The following is a 25812-nucleotide window of genomic DNA, read 5'->3' on the forward strand; positions in this document are numbered from 1 at the left end:
TGATCAAAACTTAGTGACACTGCTCACTGTTCTCACTGCATGTCACTATGTGTCCGCGTGCATGTACAAAGTACCGTGCTGCACCGTATGTGTGTATATGTTATGTGTGTGTGTCCTCTGGAAGTGTAAAAGCACTTTTTGAAAGGCAGTCACGTCAGTATTTGACCTCAAGGTGACTGAGCTTTTCAGCCTTTTATTTCACACCCTCTTGTTATTTGGTGTCTGATAGCTGACGCTGTGGAACTGAGGGGATCTTAAAGGAACATCCCAGGGTCTGAGAAACTGTCAGATGGATTAGTAAATCCCATTGTAGGAACGAGGAATCTACCTCTTCATAGCTTTTGTTTTTTGGAGTATGAATACAGTATATATTTTCAGCTTCATAAGTTTTGAATCTATATTGTTACTTTGCAAAATGTTCTAACATACTGAGCTAAGTGACACACACAATGAGGTCTCTTACATGAAAATACAACTGACATGTTCCTGTATGTAATGTATCCAGACTGTGGGTGGGTTTAGTCAACAAAAGCACTTTTGTTTGATTGATTGATTTTTGATTTGATTTTGATTTGATTTTAATTGCTGGTGATTTTTTCTCTATTAAAACAGACCATGATCTTTCAACATTAACTAAGTGGGGTCAGTGCCTAAACATAACCTTAAAAAAAGCTGAATTATGAATAACTAGACAATTCCGGCACTGTCGAAATTTTGACAGTGGCTCGAAGGGGTTGCTGGTGTTATCTATACCACTGTTTCTCAAGCCTGGTCCTGGAGTACCACTGCCCTGCATGTTTTAGATGTATCCCTGCTCCAGCACACCTGATTCAAATGAATGGCTCGTTATCAGGCCTCAGCAGAGCCCAGTAACGAGCTGAGCATTTGAATCAGGTGTGTTGGAGCACACATGGAGCAGCAGAGCAGGGCAGCTGGTGCAAGATCCCTCTCTTAAATTTGGTGGGGGCTAACCCTTTAAAATTGAACTTTGACGAGAGAAGAAAGGTTTGTCTACAAAAAGATCCAAAAATTATGTGTCTCCTGTTCACCGTTTGGATTTTACTGCAATTTTAGAAAAAAACTTCAGGCGATTTCTCACTGGCTCTTTCACTCTAACTGATGATGTCACCCACTCTAGGGGGAGAAATTCTGAGCATTTTTTTGAGAAACTTCATGGTCTTCAGATGGTCATAGCTCGAAAACCGTAAGAGATATCAAAAAATGTGCTGAGGTTCATTTTAGAGCCGACAAAATTATCTATATTTTAAAGTTTGAATGAAGTCTCTAGGAGAAAGTATGGCGAAGCAGTGGAAACTTGAAAAAGGCTGAATTTGAGGAAATTTCCCCATTCATTTCTTATGGGAAATTCTTCACAGCTGTTTGCGAATAACTTTGCGAATTATTGACGAAAGAGCTATAAAAGACATAGCACACCATTCCTGATTGAGCTGCACGTTTTGATATACAGTTTGCGACGGTTTTCTCAAAGCTGCGGGACTAGTATTAGTATTACTAGTAATTCTGGCGGAAGATGAGCCTCTTGCGTTGCCTCGTGCCACTAATAATCTGTCATCACCACGAATGGATAGTGTATTGCAAGACTACAAAATTTGGGTGGAATACAAATTAAACATGCATGCCTGTCAACACTGGGATTTGATAAATACAGGAGATTTTCCAATGTCCCGTCCTGGGCTGTCCCATCACTGTGACCACTGCCCACATACCCCTTACATTTAAACAAGGCTGACGTCCCTGTGTTATACCCATGAAAGATTAGATTAGATAAGCACTAAAGGGCAGATAAATTCAGCACATAGCTCAGTATTATTTGAAAGGTATGTCCACATCACCTCCACATGATGCTTCAGTTGTGATTGTGAGAGGCTGCTGGCGAGAGAGACAATTGGTAGGAGGGGGTGATAATGAAAATGGAAGGAGAGATAGTATAAATGCAGTCATTGGTGGAGCTTGTTTCTGAGCCTCTTGACTGAGCTTATACTTGGTAGATTTGTATCTTTTCCCTCTGTGTGATCCACTAAAGTCAGTGTGGCATATTTTACAAAAAGCATGAGTTTGATCCACATTACTCTTCATTAAGAACGGGCAAGCCTCCTTCCATGAGGTGAGATACTTGGAGGGGTGATTTACTGGAAGAGATTTAAACAGGAGGACAAGCAGGAGAGAAGGGTCAAAAACAGGAGAATCCCAGGAAAAACGTGAGGGCTGACAGGTGTGAATATGTTGTCAGTAAACACATGTTTAATATCACATTTTTGTGACTTGCCAGGTGCTAATGACTTTAATGTAAATTCCCAGGAGACAGGGCCCTCTGTTAACATAGTGACAAAACATGTGCGACAAGTCGAAAAATGTTGCTACTGAACATATCAGTAAAATGTTCAGTGACAACATATTCCCTTTATTTTCTGTCAAAACATCTACCTGTCGAAGCAACAGTATTATCAGACATTTGTAATGTTAAGTTAAGGTGCTGACAGCACTTGGTTAAAGTACAGTATGGCAGAGCAGACTGAACCGGATTTACAATGAAAAAAACTAATATGTATATATATAACAGACAGGAGTCTAAGTAGCTCAGCAGGACTCCACAGTGCTTTGCGCCACATAGAGATTTGTAAAACTGGGCCACTTCCTGGAGCACAAGGTGGCTGCAGTTTATTTTTTACCTGCCCAGAGGGAGCTGCTGGATTTCTGGATCCTGAACCCCCGGGCTGGTTGTCATGTTGTTGGTACTGCTATGATGGTTAAGACTGGACTTATTCTTTGTAAGCTCTCAGTATGCTTTAAATGAAGTGCTTGTAACAGCAGTGATTTGCCGGCTGTGTGGAGGTATAGGGAAGTAGGCTGGGTTTCAACCGCCATCATTTAATAGTATAAAGTGACCCTTCAGGACTGTACTTTGATGTCCCCATGCCCTCTGCAGCTGGTTTTGGACACACTCACTCTACCTAAACTATTCATTTTTATTTACTCATCTCGCTTTTCTCCTCAGTTTCTTCTCTCAGAAAATACATTATATTGGCTACTCTTAATATTAATATTGAGAAAGAGAGATGTCAGTTTTGGTGAACTGTGCATGTGTGTATGTGCATGCAAATTAACATATAGGTTGGCATGTATAACCAGGCACAAGTACTCTTGGTGGTTAACTGATTAACGGTTAGCCATTGACATCCCTGTCTCCAAGTAAAAAAAAAAAAAAAAGCTAATTGAGTTGTATCACACACAAATTTTATAGAATAGCTGCTCTCAGATCAAACTGCATCACAGACCTGAGTTCAGATTAACCAGGAGGTAATTTAGTCTATCCACATATCAGATACTCTGAAGTGAACACTGTTACTAAGACAGGACAAGATAAGTCTTTATAAAGTTTCGAAAGTCTGGACATGTAACCACACCACCGCCCTAACCCATCATGACATGGACTAATGTTTGAGTCAGGCTGGACAGTTCTTGCCTTCACCACAGGCTGACTGTAAAGAGGTCATGGCAGGATTAATCTGTTAGAGGCTGTTTTTCATCGACATCTTTCTCACAGGTACCAAGAGGAATCAATTTGAGATAACTCCCTAAATGCACAAAGATGCACCCAGATGTCACCGCAGTGTCACTCACAGTGCCCCAATAACCTGAAGGAACTTTAAATCATCTTCTGAAACATCAGTGATCAAATTTCTGTGTGTTTTCATGGGCCAATTTGTCCACTTTTCATTGTCGACACAGTATTAATGTAACAATATAACATATTCACAGAGCTCAGTACACGTCCAATACTTTTGCACCTGGTAGGAAGTAATGCTAATCAAGTTTAGCATGTGCATGAATCCTGAAAGCTTGATTCACCTGCACAGGCTGTGGTGTAGGAAATAACTTTCAGATTTAATGAAAGGAATGCCACCCAGTTCACTGTCTGCATGACTGTTTAAATGTGATGGATTGCTTTTACATCATGATGAATGGATTGGAAAAGGTCATCAAACAGGCAGCTGTTTTACCTCCTTATCCATAGTCATCTGCTGCATGCTACTGTAGTCTCTCCAACTTATGCAGTACAGGAGCAGCACACAGTATACACATATGCGGGCCTTGGACATTTAACCAGGACTGTGGGCTTTCCCTTAACCAAGTGCTGTGAGTGCCGAAACCAGGACTGATGGCCAGAGCTGCCAGAAAGTTTTAATTAACAAGAATTTTCCTTAATTGACAAGCGAATCACTTTTATAATCAGAATGTGATAAAGAGGAGCACCAACTGTTGGTATTCATTCCTGTGGGGTTCGGCACCTGCGACTTTAATGGCAGTTGTCAGATGCTGAGGCATGTGGAGGCTGGCGGGCTGCAGACCTCCCTGTGGGTCTATTATCTCCTCTGTACTCCTGCTGGACTGAAGAACTGCAGCCTATCCACTGAAGCCTGGTTTGTGGGAATTACAGGGCCGGCTTTGTCATTTTCGTCACCAGCTCCCACTTGAGCTGTGTTCAGCCTGAATAAGAAAAGAGCGAGGGAGAGTGAAAGGCCGACTCCAACCGTCCCTGGAGTGCAGAGCAAACACAGACTGGGCAGGAAGGGGGTGGAGAGGGAGGCGGGTGGGGACAGAGGTAGAATGACACCATTTCTCCTCAAGGGTTTTCTCCTCTCCCATCTGGCTCCGCTTAACACAATGAAGAGTCAATGAATGTGACAAATACAGCAGATGTGTGCTGTGTCTCTCGCCAGCCGCCTTCTACTTCTTATTCATATTAAAGCTGGAGTTGCAGAAACCAGCAGAGTAAGATAGATTGTGAAAGCATATAACTGAAGAATCCTATTCCCTTCCTTCACTCCTCCCTCCAAAGCCACTGAACACACACACACTGTCGAGGAGTGCTGATGGACGAGTCCATGAGAGAGCGTTCAGGAGAGGAGCGAGGAAGAACACTCTTCTTCTAATGCACACATTAATCGACGACACTGTTAACTGCCACAGTCGGACAAACACAAGCAAAACAGCGGTCGCGAGTGTAACTCTGAATAGAGGCTGCTCTCTGCCGTGGGTGTGTGCTTTGTGCTGCTGAACGAGGGTCTGTCGGCTCAGGGCGTGTTTGCTGAGCTACAAGCACGACACATTGTTGTCATCGCTAACCATATACAACTGCCTTGCGTCTCATTCGCATGCACGAAAACATTATCATAATGACTAGAAACAATGAGCATGGCTGTGGTTCGTACCCACAGCTGTCAAGCTAGCATGTTAGCTTTGGGACATTGTGGCATTTTTCCAGTTTGTCAGCCGTTCTTGTGCAACTGGCTCATTTATTACTTTAGTTCTATACCTGCGTAGCCTTGTGGATTGAGTGCACGGGCAGAGTATGTACAGGTGGGCTGATTGCAGGCCAGCCACAGCCACAGATGCACCACCAACTCTAGCTTTAACGCTCAACTTATGCTGAAAATTTATACACCTTTAAAAATGTATTTCCCCCCCATGTCAGGTTTATAACAAGAATAAGTTGTGTTATTTTATTCTTGTATTGTGTTGCGGATGCACTGTCGCATGCATAATAATCATAATTCAGTCATTCACCAACAATGTGTCCAATGTGTAGTTACCCTGGTTGTCAGCCCCAAGCCTGCTGGTTCCCCAAAATAAACAAAATGCGTGTGTTCATGGTGTTGAAGGAACATGTCAACCTGTGTGACAGTGTTGCTGTCTGTTTTATGTCTGTGTGTATTTGCTGACAATAAGGAAAATCGTGAATATCATCAGACTTATCCTTTAAATGAGTCCTTCCCTATACAGAGATTTGTTTTCACACCATCTGATCAAAAGTGAAAATCCATAACAAACCCTGACTCCTCCTCAAACACCCTGAACTGACGTCCTGATGTCTTGTGTTTAAATTGGGGCTTATTTGCTGTATCTCATGAAGGGTTTGCTGCTGTATAAACTCATTACCATCAGAGATCAGTTCCTGTCAGTCTGACTCTTCTTTAAGGTATGGAGGGCATACTTCCATATTTCCCTTGCAGCTTTTCACTTACTTTGAGCCCCCCCTCCCCACCACCACTACCCCCACCCCCGCCCCCACTTATTTCTTTTCCTTTCCACGGGCTGGCAGATGGGCTATGATGAATGGGAGTGCTGGCCACAAATTTTCAGCCCTGTGAATCACAAGAGAAGAAGAGGTGGGGGGGGTGAGCAGATTACTGCAGCACCCACAGCAGTCCGGCTGTGTTGGACTTTGAACTTTCATTTAATATCAGGAAATATCCATTTTGCATTTCTCCAAACAAAGGGTTGCACTGTTTCAGAGCTGCACTTTCTCTTTCTTTCTTTCTTCCTCGACAAAGTTCGACCCTCTCTTTACAACAGTATTTCACTGTGCATGGAGCTGAACGGAAACGTGTAAAGGTTTGTTCTGTCAAACTGCTCAAACTACCCCACCAGGCAGTTTACACACTTAATTGTTTCCTGCAAGGCAAACAGCGCCTCCCGAAAACAATCTCACGTGCTCTGGAATGAGTGTATCATGCTCCAGACACATCCTGTAGATAAGATCATACCAATTCTAAATTCTTACAAATAAAACCAGTGCATAGGATTTAGGGGGTGCAGAGGCCCAGTGGGAACGAGTCCGCTCTCTACAGGAATGGGAAGCAATATAAAAGCAGATGGATTTAGAAAAATAAAATGATTTTTTGCAAGGAGTGTAGCTTTAGAAATGACTGTGCAACGCAGAGAACAGCCAGGTCTGTATACTAGCAGACCTAACGAGCACTGTTCCCACTGCTTTATGCTGTGTTCACACATGTCGACCAAGTTTTGTTTTGTGACCGCTGTTTTTTAGACAATTTTAATAGTATTTTGACTATGCTTGTGCAAACATCTCGCCAAATTAGCAGCTAACAGTAAGACATCCTAACAAACAGCACGTTTACAATGAATAACTCCGGACCGGAGCAACACACAGCCTTCAGCGACGATGACAGAGACCATTACAATGCCGAGGAGATTCCTGGTGGACTGCAGCAGCTTCCTGACTAAACTGAGAGCTAACTGCAGCTGCCGTTGCTAACATAAAGTTAGCAGCATCGGCGCTAATGTTGGCTCTGTGAGCACTCCTCTCTCCTGACTCAACTCTGAGTTGTCCGGAGCCAAACTCGGCAAGAAATCCACCTCGACTCTGTGTTCCCTTGTCATCAAATTAACCACTGTCCTGTTGGAGGCTCTGTGTGTAGGCTATCACGGGAAAACGGTCTTTGATATCTCGAGACAACGAAATAATAATTTGTTATCACGAGAAAACTGTAAAAAAAAAAAAATGTATACGGACCTGGCCGTTCTCGGCTTCCGTATATATGTATGTGTATTTTGATTACACAAAACTATACCTGGTTCTAACCCACCATGATCAAATACAGCCAAATCAAAAGCAACAATGGCAATCTGTTCACATTAAACTTTACAGGTCAATTCATACTCTAACCAAATAGGGTACAGCATGTGACCAGAAAGTTGAGATGTCCCCATAACAAACAAGGAAATGCAGAGTCCCTCCCGCCTGTGAGTTTTTGTTTTCCCAGAATGCTTTGCCTTTGCCAAGTGGCAAGCAAATTTCCCTGATTGAAAAATAGATATTGTCTTCATATTATATGGGTCTTGTCTGACCACTTTGCACCTCAGTGAGTCACTGTAGTGTCCAGTCTGCTCTCAGTCCAACATGAGAGGATGAAGAAGCAGCGCTACCCCGAGGGCTCAGGTGGGTTCAGACGTGAAGCGGGAGAGGAAGGAGGAGGTCGGGCATCAGGCAGCACCCACCTCTGGAGGCCTGAGCGGGAGTTATGGGCCACAGACCATGACCTGCTGAATATGATCCAGTATCTTCGCAGTGGGTGTGCTTTCATTTACAGAAGGTTGGGAAAACGAGGTAAACGCCTCTCTGCAATACAGTACATGAACATCTTTGACAGACAGTAAGAGAAAAACTGGTATTTCTTCACACTCTCTTCAGAATTTTAGCTAATTTTTGAATGTTTTTAACTAAATTCTTAGCTGTAGCTCCTTTAACATTATGCAGGAATCTCTTAATGGTGCTTTATTTCCTTTTATTTTGTAAAGGTAAATAGCAAGAGTGCATGATGGAGCTGAGGGTGAAACAAGCCTGAGAGTCTGCAACCGTGCTCTCACTGGTGGACTGACACAGCCATCCATAGAGCCACACAAAGCGCTAAAAGGGGTAGTCACATGAGGGCACCAGCTGCAGCCACAACAAACCCTGAACAGGAGAAGAGCGCTGGAGAATAGTTGGATAAATTAGAAAGTAAAGGCGGCAAATTGTTTCGTTACCGATCTCAAAAGGAGCTTCAACTCTGTGTTTTCTGATTTTCAGAACTCACAGAACTCAAAATGAGCAGCTGATATGAGCATAGAAAACCAACCTGAAACAATGTGGCATGCTCCTAATATTAGATAGTAATATACAAAGCTATTGGTTTGATCCTTTAGGGACACCTGGATCAATGTTCGTCACACCCAATCACAACAACCCATTTTTTAGAGATGGCAGTGTTGGTTGTTTGATGGTCGATGGACATGACGATCTTTAACACAGGCTCTTAAAGCTGAACTGAGTACAGTGAGTCACTGATGGAATCAGTTCCCATTAAGAATGGAGCTCCCCTCCCCGGTTGCTCAGCTATCTCCCTCATTAACTGCAACTAACTGACTGATGCTACAAGTAGTGACATTACTACTTTAACTACATTTTTACTGGCCTGATGGTAGCATCGCTGTTTTCTGAATCAAATATCTTTTTCAGTAGCTTCGCTCTTTTATTGATGAAATAGTGCAATAGTGTCCATACAAGCTACATTTTCCCAAGCATTTCTGAAGCTGAGGCTGACTGAAGCTAACAGCAGAGCTTTCTGCTGCAGTCTGAAATACAACTAGTGAGGATCAGTGAGTGACACAGCGGACGTACACAGATGTGTGTGTGTAGCCGACAGAGGCTCTTCCATATGATGGTGACATCCTGGAACAATTCTACAACGTCTCAACGACATGATGGAAATATGGCAGACATAGAGCATTTTCCCCTTTTTGTGTTTGTTTATTTGTTTGTGTGTGTTGCCATATTGGTTTTGGTGCAGTGAGAGAGCAGAGAGCACAGCTTATTGCATCTTAATGTTTTACAGACTGCTTGACTGACAGTTTTTCTGATCTACTTGAAGCTGGTTTTGTGTAAAAAGCCATGTTGCTGCAGCTTAGCTTGCTCCGTTTCTCTGGAAGTAGCTTCAGTGGAGTGAAGCTTCATTTAATGGAGAGTAATTGATATCTTAGCTCACTACACTTTCCATGTCGCTTGCCCAACACTGTATATGCCTAGCTTCGGATCAAACTGAATGAAACAGATCCAGCAGCATGCTTACTTACAGTACGGCCTGCACTATCAATCAAAAGACAGCAGCTATAATGTCCCGGTGTTGATGTGGTGAATGGTGATGTGATTGCTTGAATAACCACAAAGTCAGTGAATGAACCTTTGCACTGAAATGAACAGAAAGGACCAATCTGACTGATCATTTGATTTGTAATGTCTGCCTCGCAGAGCTGCTTACATGGCTGTGGACTGTGTTTAACTTGGATCTGACAGCTGAAGTTACTGGTTACATCTGATCTTTCATCCAAAGCATTTGATCACTGAATGAAATATGATACAGTACATTGTTATAGAGTGAAAATTAGTTCCACCTTGATCAGCCACAACATTACATCCTGCTTACATGTTAATACACCGATATACTACATACCAATAATTTAAATCACATTGATTACATTTTGCATATAACACTACTTTCTGTGCTTTTTCAATCTCCTCAGCCACTGCAGGCTTGATTAAATTTGGTCTGAAGGAACAGTCTCACAGCAGTTCACTCCCAAAATCAGGCTTTATTTCCAGCTCTGTCTCTCTCCTAACTGACACAGTCTCCATCTTCCACTTCCACAGAAGGGACTTTATCACTGGTGTGTGTGTGTGTGTGTGTGTGTGTGTGTGTGTGTTTGAAGTAAAGTACTCACTGTGATTGCTGCATGTTAATCACCCCACTCAATTATAGGACGGCTGTTGGTTGGGTGTCACCATATATTACAGCTTAAGTGATAACACAGGCAGACGGTATTTATCTCAGCCAACAGCACTCAACTTCACCAGTTCACCCTCTCTCCGTCTCTCTTCTCCTGCTTTTACCACCAAATTGACTTTCTACTTCACAATCTCGCCTCGGCTTGGATTCATGCATCAGCAAATTTACAAGGCGAGCCCTCGAACGCTCACATTGGACAACATGAAAAATACAGCATGAACTTACTTTGCCTGTACTGAATCCTACCGGCTGGAGGGTCTATAATTTCAGAATCAAATCAAGGCCAGGTGAGGCCGGGTTATTGGATATTGGTTTTTGGGGTAGCTGATAAGCAAAACACAGGACAAAAAAAGCAAAAAGAAGAACACACCATGGGAAGTGCAGTACATTTAAGATATGGAAAGGGAGCAGCTCAGCATGCCTTATTGCACGAGGTGGAATCACTCTCGCAGTAAAATGTGCTGAGACAGATGAGATGATTCATGCATCAGTTTCAGGGGAATACAAAGCAAGATTAGCAACTGTCTGGGGCCCCCAGCGAAGCTGGCCTCGTTGGCCTTGTTTTTAGCTCTATGTCTGTTTCAGTATGAGTTATGTACTACACGCTCTGTATTACATACTGTGTACTCTTTTTCACAGTAGTATGCAGTATAAAACTACTACATTGCTGTGTTTTGCAGCATGCCACGCCAGGCTTAGCCAGTTTCTGGTTTTGAAAGGTGGAAGTGAACAATAACACAGCTAATGGCACAGCACCACTGCTGTGTAGAATCCCTTTATGGTCTAAATAGAGAAAATATTAATGTGGATTTTCATGCATTTACCTGAGAGATGGGTACACCTACCTGACGATGGGAAGGCACCAGAGTTTTGTTGCATTACTTCACTGTGAGTGTAAAGCAGGTGGAGCTCGTCGTCCTGGTATTTCTATTGCTTTGGAAGTGCAATGTTTTCTCTGTTATTCCTGCTTAAATAAAGCTGGATTCCTTTTCATTAAACTTGTTGATTGATGGTATTTTTGTTCACGTTAATGCTCATGCTGTGTTGGTCAATAAATGACATCTAAAGTTAGGGTTAGGGTTAGGGCATGTAATGACAGGATAACAGTGGAATGAAAATGAAAACTGTCGTTCAGTTGTGGGCCTGGCTGTCCTCTGTGTTTGCTGCCGCAGGTTGCTGTGTGGCTGCAGCGGTCTGTGTGACGGTGGGTAAGAGGGGTCTGTGAATAATAATAATTGTTAGCATCTGCATTTATTGATATTGTTTGTGAATTAATTAATTGTTCATTAACCCAGGTTATGGTTAGAATTTTTGTAGAAATGGTTTATAAGGCCAAATGTTTTAGGCAAAAGGTAAACTACACAGACATATCTCACGTCAAACTTGAATCTGATGCAGGGGATTTTCAGCCTCACGTGGCTGAATGGAATTAGAATCATGATGAACAATTACGACGTGTTACTGCTGAACGACAACAGACCCTCCTCCTCACTCTCACTGCATTATTCATGACACAGATTAAAAGAGGAAATAATAGATCATTTGTGATGAATGAAAATGGTTCTTTATGGTTCTTTCTTCAGACCCCGCAGATCCATTATTTAACTAGAGTGAATCTGAAAACAAATAAAATCTAAAACTGGCCTGTTGCACTGTCACTTGTTTGACGAGCTCAGTTGTGGTTTAGAACGGGTCCAGCTAAACTGGACCTCGCAGGGATTTAAAGCCTGGTTGTTAAAAGAAGCACAGGCTCAGCTGAACCGCAGCTAAACTGCAGCTTAACGACTCAGTGCAGCATTGATAATGAATCTAGTTCCATCAGTGAATCACATTAAGAAAGAAACCGTCTCCCCACTGAGTCGTGCTCCGACTTGACAACCTGATCTTGACAGACCATGCTTACTTCCACTTATCACTACCACTGCATAATAGTCCTCTAAATATTTATATGCCCATCACATCATATCAGGTCTAAATGGCAACATGAACAACCACAGCTTTGAGTCCAGTCCATCTGGATATGCAATTAACTGATCTGAAGCAGCTCACAGATCCTGAATGATCCGTATGTTTTTCTACTGCTGTGTCCAAAACCAAGATATATTGTCTCATCACAGTGTCTCAAACTGTGGGATTAACTCAGACTCGCAAAGCAGGCTCATCTTTAAAGGCTGTACTGTGTGGTTAACCTGCTGCACTCAGAGCCGTGGCTACTGTTAGGACAGAAAGTGTGTTGTTGGCAACTATTAAGTACTTATCAGAAAAATCATCAGAAAAATCAGTGGTGCCAGTCTGTATGATCTGTATAATTATTCCATAACCTCTGTCTGTTACTTCTTTCTGTTGTTCTGGTTGTGTGGTTAGATTCTGTATGTCACACCCTGCTGAACTGTACTTACTTTTCTCTGTAACAACCTTATTTTCAGACACGCCGTCTGATTTAAAACAAACTGTGCATCTTCCCACTGAATGTGCTCATCAGTGGAAACGGAACAGACAGTTTGTTGTTGGGGACCAGTGTTAGACCCCAGGACAGTCATCACCATCATCACCAGTAAAATACATATTAGTCTGACTGTCCTTAGCATTCGACTGTTCACTGTCAAATTGCAATAGATTCCTTTAGTCGCCCTGTGGCAGTCTGATATCAGTGCTGCATTATTAGTGAGGAGAGGCATTTGATATAGAAAAGAAAAAGAAAAGTCAGAAGAGTGATGGAGGCACTCTTGTGTCATGTGATGATTATTGGTAATGGCTCTTCTAGTTAAACTGATGAATAGGCTTCATAATGCAGCAACTGCTTATTTTACTAAGCAGACAGATGACAAGCAGCTGATCTTACTCTGAAAGTGTGGCAGCACCACAAGTTGTACTTTTATATATACGTATATATACACATATACATAATCATGAGGTATAATTATCAGATCATTAACCCTGCAGTATGTGGACTTCCCTGTGATTTCTTCAGCGTCATGCCAGTCCACTCTCCAGCAGCAGCTCAGCTCTCTCTGCCTGCCATGCTCCACCATAAACTCCAGCTCAACTCAGCATCACTCCATCTCACTATTCCCTGTTCCTGAACGAACTGTGTTGAAACGTTGCCAGCCTTTGTCTGAGTCCTGCATTTAATTCAAAGATTTACTGAAAATGTACAGATTCTGTCATTAAAAGTTGTTCATGTGCGTTCAGTGTCTCTGAGCACAGTATAAATACACACTGTAGGTTTTTAATGAGTGATCAGACTCTCAATTATTTTAATATTCCAACATGCAGACATCACTGTGTGCCTTTGTTAGTAATTGGTCAGCGCATGTATGTACAAATACAAGCTCCAAACCATCAAAAGCTGCTGCAGAACAAATGAACTGACAGCTGATCCAGCTGTGCCACCATCATCTGAAACTGACGTTGTTCCAGACGTCAGACGGTTCAGAGGAAAGGACTCTCTTCTCCACATTGGCACGAACAATGATCCAAGGAAGAGGCACCTGAGAGCCGTGAACTGTCATGTGCTCAGCTTATCAAGATGCTATCACTGCTTCTATTCTAGCACTAAATTACTCTCAAACAGACCTTAGTAAAGGCGTTAATATGCTTTAAACAAACCAGGTTGTACAGCAACTTGTGCATGTTCCAGTCACCCTTTGCATTTCCAACTGACATATTTCCAGCATTCAGTCTTGCCATGCTCCAGTCATTGCAACAGTTTTCAATTCTACTTGTTTTTTGTAAGCCAGGACAAAGCAGGAGGACAAACAGAGCAAACAGCAGTGAAGGTGAAACCACCTCTGCCCTGTTTCCCCCACGCCTCCCTTTAGTTCTGCTCGCGGGATAATTTAGCTTATCTCTGTGCAGCAGAGGATGGATTTATGGAGCTCTCTGGTCAGGAGAAATCACCGTGAAACAACAAGACATTGCTCAGCTTTTCCACACTCGTATGCACTCTGAATATTGATGGTCCTCTGTGTTGTCAGATCGGTGTCTCGCAGAGAGCATCGACTGTTCTCTCCATGCCCGCAGAGACACTCAGCTGATGATCCACCAGCCGAAGGGTTGAATAGAGTTTAGACTCTACTGCCTTCACATCGTGTTGGGTGTTTTAGCTGTGAATTTGACTTTGTTTGCTGACGAGAGACAAACACTCTTCTGCTGTTTGTTATTGCATTTGTCTGAATCTGCAGCCAGAGGCTACTTGAATGGTGAGAAAAAAGTTACACTTAAATGAATTAAGCCAACCACTAACAGGCGCTGGAACCTCCATGTTTGACCGAGCTGTTTCCAGAGACAGTACGTGAACTGGGTCGAGCAATGTCGACATGTTCTGTCCAGAGTTTCTCTTGTCCAGAGTTGCTGTAACTTAAATTCTGATATTTAAATGAGGCTTTTCAAGCTCTGGTCTCTCATTCCTGGTATTATGGTTTAGTCACAACCATAATTTGACACAATTGTCAAATCTTTCCTCTCATTTTTGCATTTATGTTCCACATGCACAGAGACACACAGTGTAATTAGACTGTAATTATACGGTTCATCGGGTGAAACAATCCACGTGTCCTGTGCCGAATGGTTCATGATAATACATGTATAGACCAACCATTGCACCCTACTTTGTATGCATATGCAACTGGATTCATATTGCGACTAAATTTAAATTGCCATTATGTCCCCTCACAGCCCCTGTGAAAAGACTATAATGTATCATTAATGAAACAGTCTGTGGAAAGAAGTGGGGCATGTTGTTTTCTCAGGGTGTGGAGCAAATACAGAACCCAGAGTGGAGGAAGCACAGTGAGTACACAGTACAGAAGGCTGCAGCAGTCACGTTCAAGGGAAATGATCAGATTCACAGAGAACGTGAATGTGGCCTCCGCCATGTTGGACATTTCTGTCATGGCTTTAGTCCCTGTCCTCTAACACGTCTGTCTTCCTCTCTCTGTATCTCCAGCCGGGTGTTCAGGATGGTAGCAGGGTGTGTGGGCGTGTCTGAGGACAGCGTCAGCAGACGGCAGCAGTCATGGAGGTGGAGGGCACTACGGAGCCAGCCTTCGTGGATGTGGACCAGGGCCTGACTCTTGCCTGCATCGCCTTCCTCTGCCTGCTTCTGGTGGCCATGATCATCCGCTGCGCAAAAGTCATCATGGACCCCTACAGTGCGATCCCCACCTCCACGTGGGAGGAACAGCACCTGGATGACTGACTCACTCAAACACACATATGCATAACGTGCACGAGTTGCAACCATACAGGACAAATCTCCACATGGAGAGGGAGGAGGCCTCAAGGGTTCTGCGGTCAGGCAGTGCTTCTGTTATAATGCCCCCACAATCCATTTCCTTCCCAAAATTAAAAACAAAATGAAAGACGAAGGAGCACGTAAGAGTGCATGTCTTCTGCTGTAACAGAACTTCTTTTGCTTGAATACACATACATGGTTCTGCTGTGGTACAAGCCTCAATGACCAGTTATGCTCTCTGAAACTGTTTTAAAGTTGTTTTATTTTGAAAGGGTTCTTTATAGTACTACTGTCAGAAAGATAGAACAACCCCCAGTAACTGTACACAAAGTTTTTGTTCAGAGTAGAGAAATACATGCAAACCAGGCCTGAACATGACACCAACACATCTGGTAAGATGAATACTGGGAGGACAAAAAAAGATTGCTTAATCCAAATATGGAGCGACTAGAGGGACAAAGAAAGTGGGAAGCTGCTGGGATTCTGTCTGCCAACAAAGCCATTGATGGAGTGACACTGTTACAACCACAGAGTAAAGCACATAAACTTGGCTTTTTTTAATCTACCTAGCGATGTCTTCAGGAGCCCCAGGGCTGCCTTACATTCCTGCCGGAGAAGCGTAGTTAGTAATGGCAAACGAACGCCATCCCTGACTGGTCGCACTTTCCCTTTACACCTGTGCAGACTGGAGTGACAAATTAACTGAAGTTGAACATGAAAAAGAAACGTTTCTAAGCCTATCATGACAAAATTAGTAAAAAAAAAAAAAAAAAAAAAGCTCATTCATAGTCTGAAACTACTTGTACTTGTCAAACTTAAAGCATAATTCTGGTTTATTACAACCTGGGTCATCGTAGTTTTGGTTATCACTCCCCTCAGCAGCATTAGCACACTCAGCAAGTTAATTACTGAGACCTGGGTGCACGGTGAATTACAATAAAGAGGAATAAAATGGTCACCCCAACTGTCTGTCAGCAAGTGTAAAGATCCATCAAAATCTACAAGCAAAACGATGAAAACAAGACCCAAGTTATGAGAAACCAGAATCATCCTATAATGGACTACAGACGAGCTTTGAGGAGACTGGCCTGTTTGATCATGGTAGCTGTCACGTGTTGATGAAGATGTGCACACTGTAGCAGCACTGTGCTGTTGTTGACTAGCTTAGGGTTAGTGTACGATTAGTATGTTTACGTGTTAGCATGGAGCCGCAAGGGTATTCTACAATCACAATCACTCAAACATTCAGTGTCGTTATAACTTTTCATTGAGCAAAAACCAGATCTGGATGTTAGGAGGGACGCTCCATTGATGTTGATCAGTTTTGCTTGCCTGTGAAAGTAGTCGTAGGCCTACAGAGAGCCAAAGTTCCAGTGTCACATCCAAACCAGCTGCTGTTCCACCAGCCTCTGTGACTCAGCGCTGTCTCTCTGACATGTTCCTGGACTTCACAATCCATATTCTGAGTATTTCTCCATTACTTGCTATTAGAATACTGTGGCTGGTTGGTAAGACAGGTAAGCAGCCCATTTACCATCTTAACGTTGGAACTTTTTACCACAGCAGTAACACAGCTGGCTTCTTGTGTCAAGCCGGTGATGTTTAACCCACATTGGTCTTGGGACTTCTGAAGAGTGAAATATACAATGAACAATATTACTATACTACTACTATCATTATTTTTAAAATAATCTTCCCTGACTAGACAAATTGAATGAACTGCGCCACATAATGTTGAGTCGGTTCATGTTCACGCTCAATTGAGGTTTTCTTACTTCTGGAGCAGAACTTGAAGGGTTTAACAGGCAAAAGACGCTGTTGAGTTGCATCATGAGAAGTTTTTGATCCTCGACCCACACTCAGTTTAAAGTCAGGATATGAGCCTCTGCTGCTGTACCAAATCACTGGAGTGTCCCTTTAAATAATGCAAGATACCAGTAAGCTGTAGGAGGCCTTTGTCAGCCGATTTCAGTGTAAGCCACGCAGGCAGATTTTGTATGTTTTATAAAGAACTACGACTTTCTTATAGGACTGACTTGTATTTGCTTGAGATTCAGTGTCTGAGTATACCTATGGAGCATTAACGCTCAGACAATCTGTAGCCGTTTAGCCTTTACAGTAGCAGCCGTGCTTGATTATGTGCTGCCACCATGGCATGTCCTCTCCTGTTGCTGATAAACAAATGCACGGACATACACAAACACACAGACAAAACTGCAAAACAGGTATCCCTCGCTGTCCTATATGTCGCAGCTCATTGCAGTATGGCCTGCTCCAACCAGACACCATTGCTTCTATTCATAAAACAGCCTTGTTTGCTCTGCCTGTCTCAGCCATTAGTTTAGAACAAACTGATGTGCTCTTATTGCTGTCAACTAAATCTGTGTCTGACGTATGTATCTGCATAGACAGCATTTATCAGCTATGAAATGACTGTCAGTTGCATGTTATGAAGTGCCTATGCTTACAATAAATCACAGAGCCATTTAGCACAATGCTGAGTTCCATAACAGCTCCTTGGGTCCCTTTACCTTAGATTCCTTGGACAAATGAACATATTTTGGATGGGAAAAAGGCACATTGTGCTTCTCTTAAGGCAGCAGGGTTAAATAGCTGTGCTTATTCCTTTCCAGTGATCTCAGATACCCAGGACAAACAGTGAAGGTGGTGGGGCTCAGTGTGGAAGATAGCAGTTTACTGATACGCTTGACTTTAAAAGTGGGTGGAGGTTATGAAATAATCTGCTGTATAACAATGAGGTGAAGCACCCTACATAGCTCAGCAGTACTGCAGAGTGGAGAGGAGTGAAAAGTAATGGCGGGTGTCGGCTGGACGCGGCTGCATCGCGCTCGGGCTGCCTACACAGCTCTGTTCTCGGCTCGCTGCACTGTTTCTATGCTGCAGCTCTCTGCTCTCTGAGCAGCTTCCACTTCTAATGCCTGGAACTCACTGTGAACATACAGAAATGCCTTTTTATTGGCTTTATGAGTTTCATTTGTTACTGACTCTGTTTTCTAGATTTGTGTTGGTAAAGAAGTATAAAGACTTCTCTCTGTTTCAAGTTTGGCCAACAATTAAATGCTTCACAGCCAACATATGGCAAGGAGTGAAAGAGACAGCCTGGTGTGCTGAGTGTCAGCTGGTGAAACCTCTGTTCAGTCTGTCTCTGCGCCCTGTGAGCACCATCTCTGTGTCTTAATGCAGCTAAAGTCTTTGAGAGCTGTTTTACCCTTTCCATGGTCTAACTGACACAGAAAATGTAAAAACAACAACAACAAAGACTTCCTGTTACCAGTTATTTCCAACAGTGTCTCAAATTTGACCTGTTGGGATAGTCAAATTATTTAACCAAATAAAATGCAGCTACGGACCTTCTGTTTTCACATCTAAATGGAATGATGTATTCATGCTTGTTGCTAAAGAACACTCAACTGATGCACTTCCAGTGGACACTGAAACTGCAACAGAGCCTTGACTGAGCTGCACTGTAGCCGTGTCGTAAGCGCGACGCAGCCAGGTTCAGTGGGAACGTATGGCATGAAGCAGCCTATATCCGGTGCTGCAGCTGCAGACTTTGCTAGGCCGCCACCAGAGGCCCAACAACTAGCACATGAATGAGCGAGTGAGTGAGTGAGGACTTTTTTGGATGCTTGAGGTGCTTCACATCTAAAAAAAGCTGGGCTGCAGTACAATAAAGATGATCGTGAATTACAAACCTGCCAAAAGTCCTTGTCTTTTGTGTGCTCTCTAAGTGAACATAAATGGAAGTGGAAGCTAATCTCCTATTATTTTGGACATGTAATTGGGTCACACAAAAAGCCTGATGAAATTTCATTCAGCACTTATCCATGGGGAACCTTTTGCCAGCCCCAAGGCCTTTTACATCAGCTTCTATCTCACATTGGCCAATTGGTACAGAGATGGAAATCTCTAGTCGTGCTCAGAGTCAAGGGCATATTCTGAACATTCAACTATCCACAGAGCTTTGAAGGTCAGGTTCAAGGTACATACAGTATATTATGATAATGAGGTCTACAATGTGAGAATGTAAAACAGTGATTTAATTTGCCTTGACAGTTAAATTGTGCCCTGTTTCTCTCTTTCCTTTAACCTTGGCTGCGTGCTGGCAGCCTGCTGTCTGCTTCAGCTCTGTCTATGAAAGGGTTGGCTTCCTCTCATGTTGAGCATGCTTAAGGGGGCACAGAGCACCGTTTACAGCATTCAGTATGCATCTGGGTGTGTGAGTGCCTCCTGCTAACATCTCTCTGCCATTTACATCTCGCTGCAAATTCTGCATGAGTGAACATTTCACACCAAGTCCTGTTCTCCATGAAGAGACCCATCGAGAACTGAAAGGTGACCACTGATGGAGAGAGCCACAGTCAGTGTCAGAGCTGACTTGTCAGGGGTCAGAACTGAGTTCATATCATATAAAGTTAAAGTTGTAGGATACTGCATGGCAAAAAGTAAACATGTAGATAAACATGTGAGGGTTATTTCAAATTGTTTTTATTGAATTCCAGCAGTTTGTATCTCAAAATGTCCTCTTTACAAAGCCTGCTTTTATCTCACATCGCACTTTTCATTCAAACATCTGACAAGTCGTGACGTGACTGGCTGTTGCTTTCAGCTCAATGAGCAGGCAGCCAACCACAAAACTATCTGTTCCCTGTCAAAATGACCTCCACCAAGGTGACGCTGTGACCACTTTGTGCTCACAGACAGCTGATGGGTCTCTTGAGTCTCACACAGGACACAAGCCCCGGTCTACTGGGTGAAAGTCCCTTGTTTCAACCATCCAACCACCCCACCTTTCTCCAAATACAGAGTATTCTTACTCCTTATACTATGTCATTTGATTTGGTGGTGAGAATGAGCTGTCTATAGAAGTCTGCTGGACTGTCCTGCACTTTGAAAAATGACACTTAAGGTGTACCCAGTGAATTTTAAAGCGACGCTAAGGGGTCCTGACCAAGTGTCTGTATGTGACGAGCTGGGAGTGAGAACGTGTTGATGAAACTCCATCCTTGCATGAACCCCAAAAGATGTGCCAGAAATCTTCCAGTAAGTGGAGCTTGTGTTTGCTAAGTCTTTTTTTTTTTTTGTCATGCTGCTATTTCCAAAGTAAATAATGAACCTTCAACTCAACTATGATAAAACATCTTCATGTACTAATAAGGCAGTGACAGCTCCATCACCAGTGTTCACATTACCACAGAAGGATACAGGGCAAGCACGCAAACTGAACTTTGCAATTGACAACCACAGCCGAGTGTGATTATTGTTCTGATTGCTTATGAGGTGCGCTTCGTACGAGAGACTGCAACAAGCAATCAGTCACTTAGCAGTCTTCTTCCACAGACCTCAGTATGGGCTTCATAATGGGTCAAATTCATAGTCTAAGCTGATAAATCATACACTGAATGTCAGTGTTTTATTGCTAGTTCCTTTGCTGTTTCATATGCAAATGACAGGTAACAGTTTTGTTATGTTTGATGGCTATAAATGTAGGTCCTCCATTCTCCATCTTGCTATTTGTGAGCAAACGATTTATTGTCTCATTTTTGTCTGTCGCTGTTAAAATAGGAAGTCAAAGGTGTCTCTGCCAACCCTTAAAGTAAGGACTGCAATACATCATTTACACTGCACAACATCAGAATCAATTCTCATTTTCATCTGAAGAGGTGGTCAATTATAGGCTGTGCTACACCCGCTGCATTCCTCCTGTCTGGCCTCTGACGAACAGCCACATACAGCCCCGTCAGGCTTTCAGATTTATTGGCAATTTGGCAGAAAAACTGTGGAAATGGGATTCAGTGAATCACTTTCAAGTAAGAACAGTTGTTAGATGCACAACTACTAACTGTAGCTGTGAAAAGCGTGCGCTCACACAGCGTCAGGTACCTGTGGCAGATGGGCAGGGATGCAGAGCCACACAGGAAGCTGTGGATAAGCTGACCAGGCGCACAGTACAGAGACTTAGAACAGTTAAGAGCGTGCTTCTGTGTTGGCAGAACTGGAGCAGCAGCCACGACCGCTGACTGAAAAGTCTGAAGATGGTGCTGATTGGCTGGATTCCTGTCCTCCAGAAACTGTGTGTGTGAGTCCACAATCCACTACGTCACCCCTAGGAACAGCCAAAACTTCTGACACCAGCTGACCACAAAAACATCCAAAATAATGCAACCTCGTCTCCTCCAAAGGCATTTCATAACATAGCATAACCAGGATTACATTCAGTTGAAACATTTTTGCATTAGCCCCCTGTCCAATAAAATGGTCCCGCAGTCAACCAAGAAGAGGACGTGATGTCACAGTTGATGTAGGTAATGAAGTAATATTGAACAGAGCGAGTGGTGGGGTGTTTGTAGTCTGCTGTGAGACAGTACGACACAGTGTGATGACTCGCCCTGAGAATAAAGACTTCTCCAGCTCAGGGCTGGACGCCGGGACAAAAACAAGCTGTGCGCCGCAAATGAAAAGTAAGAATAATTCAAACTTAACAAGCGACTGAGTACCCTTTATTCTTCTCTTGGAAAATTTCCAGTCAGTCATTTTTAACTTCTTTACATTTCTAAACTCAGATGATAGAATTGACTTCCTTTAGACTTAGCTTCAGAGTAGAGTTTACTGGTTTTCTGATCGCTCAACTTGAACAGAATATAACCCAAGTCTCCTTGGTGTATGTGTGTATATTAGTTTTGTTTTGCTTTGTTTTTGCTAAGTACAGTACTTCAGGTCAGCTTCACAGACGATCTGTAACTTCCTGAAGTTAAAACAGAAGATGTAGGATTCACTGTCTCTGAAGCTAGGCCTAACTAATTTTGCCTTCAGATCACAAATGTCACATTTCATTAGTATCTTCCTCTTAAATTGCCAATAACAAGGCTCTCGCTCTGTCATCATGAGCTAGCTGTATTCTTGGGAGGTGGAAATGGGAGATGTGGCTGTTGATCAGGGGCCAGTCAGGAGGAATGCACCAGCCCATAATTGACTAACGCTTTGGATGAAAATGAAAATTGATTTTGATGCTCTGCAGATGAAATGGTGTATTACAATCCTTGCTTTTACTGTTGGCAGAGGCGAGTTTAATTTCCTTCTTCAACGATGTGACGATAATGTGAAACAAAAAATCTTTCACTCGCAAACAAAGAAGATAAAGTGGGACTACATGTAATGTGAAAGGCATCTATGGAGAACAGAGAGTTTTCACCAGCACTGCAGGTCCCCTCAGCTCCACAGAGCTTTATAACCTCTTTCAGCTCGTTGTTTTGATTTGACAGCCTCTAACTTTATTGTCTAGCTTCAGTAGGCAGTTGTTGTCAGTGACAAAGCTTTGATAAGACCATTTCACACTACCTTTCCATCGCCAAACAGCAGACAAAGTTAGCAACCAGCTGGGATACATATTAGAGCATTTAGCAGCTAAAGAACTATCTCTCAGGAGTTGGAGGAGACCAAAACAGATCTGAAAGGAGAGACACTATTGGACTTTAATTCATCAGGTGAGCACAAAGGTAACACTGATTCTATGTAAGTGTTGTGTTGACTAATCCAGTTTTACAGAAAACCATGGTGTTCAGTGCATCTATCAGTCTTTGTAATGATCTGCATTCGTTGTAGGGTCGACACTGAGATCTGACAGTGCTTCATGCTGACAGGAGTAAAGTGATTGCTAGGTGAGGCATTTGTATCTCATGATTGTGTGATAATGTTCTTTTTGACACATTTATTCCCATGAAGAGTTGGATACACACACACCTTCACGTTCCCCTTTGGACTCCATGATGTATTGACCTGTCACAGGTCGTCCATCGAGGCTGAGGAAACCTCTCCGTACAACGTGACTGACAAGACCACAGCGACTCAGGAGCCTCGCTGCTGTTATCTCAGAGATATCTGTCACATGGTTCCCTCTCAGGTGTGAAATTGTCCTCTAAATTCTCCACAGCAAATCACAGGGAACTCACCGAGAGTGCTCGAGGAAGGGAGGGGTGGTGAAGTCTGAAATCCCTGCGGGTCTTGGAGAGCAGAAAGTGCCTGAATAATTACACTGACACTGGTTCTCCAAAGCTCTCGGAGGGGGCGGTTGGGTGGTGGTGGGTTAGGTGGGGGTGGAATGGATGATGTGGCTGGAGGGTATTCAGGCTGAGGACCAAAATATCCTGCTCCAGTATGCTGCCTAACTGACATTCTACTAAACCTAAAGGCTGAAGGGTAAACATCTACTGCAACAAGCACTTTGACATTTTAGAAAATACACTGGTTGTTGTTTCGGATCGATATTTATTTCCTCTCTGTGCACCGGACTGAGACACTGAAGGTCCAGGATGTGTTTAGCCTAGCTTAGCACAAAGGGTGGAAGCATGGTGGAAGCTGGCCAGCTCAATCAAATGGGAGAAGACGCGCCATCATTCTTTTGACAGATGTGTAGACCCAAACAGATAACTAATGCATCCCACTAACAAGTCCTGTCCAGAAACTGTTCAAACACACCGGCTGACATGTTACCGTGAACACTAGGTTATTTTGGCTCAGTCTCACATACACCGTCCTGTTGTCCCAAATACTCACTTGCACACCAAATCCACCACTGAAAACGGTCCCCAACAAATGCACTACTTCCTCCTGGGTGAGTGGCTGTTTGATAATTACATTTCTGAGCCCTTCTTAAAATTGAAAATATATATTGGTGAGCCATTTTTCTGATTTGCAGGTATCCTCTGTAGGAACCCACAGGCTTGGGACTAAGAGCCAAAGAAAGGGTGAGGAGGCCAGAAAGTAGTGAGAGGAAGACTAACCATTGCTTAGGCTCCTGGCTCCTGGTCTGTACTCAACACACTGACATGACATCAGTATCAGTCTTCCTACCTACCTCCTGGAAAGAAAATGAGTCAGTGGATTTCCAAAAATGGTGAACTATTTATTGAAGGGAATGCATTAAAATGATGGTAGTGAGGGAGCTGATCCTTATGTTTCACTTTGCAAAAAGGCATGGTTGTCCAAATGGCATTCATGTTTTCTTTGAACCCTTGTTTTAAAACAAAACCTGTAAACCCTCCTCACGACATGTCAATATAAACAAGTTAAACAATAGATTAATAACTTGTTTTATTAATCTTGATATCTTTGTGGTACTTCACCAATGTACATATATACAGAGACAGACTGCTGTCCTGTACATATGTCAAAACACACATATAGTGTATGAACCATGGCATGGTTAAAACTGTCTTTCTGATGGATGTATTTATTAAACTACTACTGCAAAGGAAGGATGACAAAAAGACTCTGCTGTTCTAAAAACTGGCAGGTCAAAAAGTAGTATACTGTAGTGTAATAGCAATAATACATATTAGTATAGAAAAATCAGTGCAAGTACACTTTAACTTCATTCAAAGTATGTTTGACATGTGCTTTTAAAAGGTGTACTTCTACATAGATGTTATTAAGTTCTATTTAAATGTATCAAAAATGAATATACTAATTCTGCAATGCTTAAAGTGGTATTTATTATCAGTTATTTAATTTATTTGTAATTATTTATTATTTAATAAGTACTTTAATTTTAATTCATTTTGAGTATATATTAGTATATTTCCAACACATTAGTAAATATGATAAACGTTTTTACAAAGTCACTAGAAGCACCCTGATCAACCAAAATAACTGAACAGAAAACTCTAACAAGTGCAAACAACATTTGGGAATAAGGCATTGTTCAGAGAGTCTCATTTTCACAGTCCGTCAGCCTGGTTAGAGAATAAACTGCTTCCTCTGGTTAATAATCTGCCAGCTGTTTTCCACAGACCGCTTCATTTTCCATCACAGAAGCTTGGCGAGTCAGGCCGAGAGCGCTGCACGACCATCCATTTCTGCTGTCGCCATTGCTCTGCAGCAGTCTGTCAATTTCTTGGCAGACCGCAGACCACAAGCTGCTTTCGTCAAACTGGGGTGGTGGGCTGTTTGGAGTGCAAATTGCGTTCGGAGGGGGACGCTATAAAAATTCTTATTTCCCCCTTCTCATTTCCTCCCAATGAAAACATGCATTCTGCATTCTGGACAAAATACACACCTACACAAGCACACGCAGACGCACTCTGGCCTCTAGTTAATTTATTCATTAATTCTTTACTTACATTCCATTGCCAAAGTAAAGGTCAGCTTCAGGCTAATGTCAGTCAATAATTTCTCTCCACTCCACCTTGTTGTTTTTCTTAAGTAAACAATTGGCAAGAGTCTACAGATTCTGTTTTCTATCTAGATTGATATCAACATCTCTGCTGCTCCTAAGCCAACCTGCGGTCCATATATATATATATATATATATATATATATATATATATATATATATATTGGTGCTGTAGATGCATCTGAGAATACTTCATCGTGCATGTCACAGTTCAGTGCAGAGGCGGTGCCAGGGGT

At 42.7% G+C, this 25812-nt stretch overlaps 1 protein-coding gene across 1 annotated transcript; it reads left to right on the top strand.

Annotated features, from left to right (window-relative positions):
• Positions 1-15165: 15165 nt before the first annotated feature.
• Positions 15166-15348, top strand: LOC121611281 (cortexin domain-containing 1-like). Its single transcript, XM_041943741.1, has one exon. The coding sequence runs from the start codon at positions 15166-15168 to the stop codon at positions 15346-15348; it is 183 nt and encodes a 60-aa protein (XP_041799675.1).
• Positions 15349-25812: the final 10464 nt, after the last annotated feature.

This window comes from Chelmon rostratus, chromosome 1 (genome assembly GCF_017976325.1).
Source record: "Chelmon rostratus isolate fCheRos1 chromosome 1, fCheRos1.pri, whole genome shotgun sequence".
NCBI classification, from domain to species: Eukaryota; Metazoa; Chordata; class Actinopteri; order Chaetodontiformes; family Chaetodontidae; genus Chelmon; species Chelmon rostratus.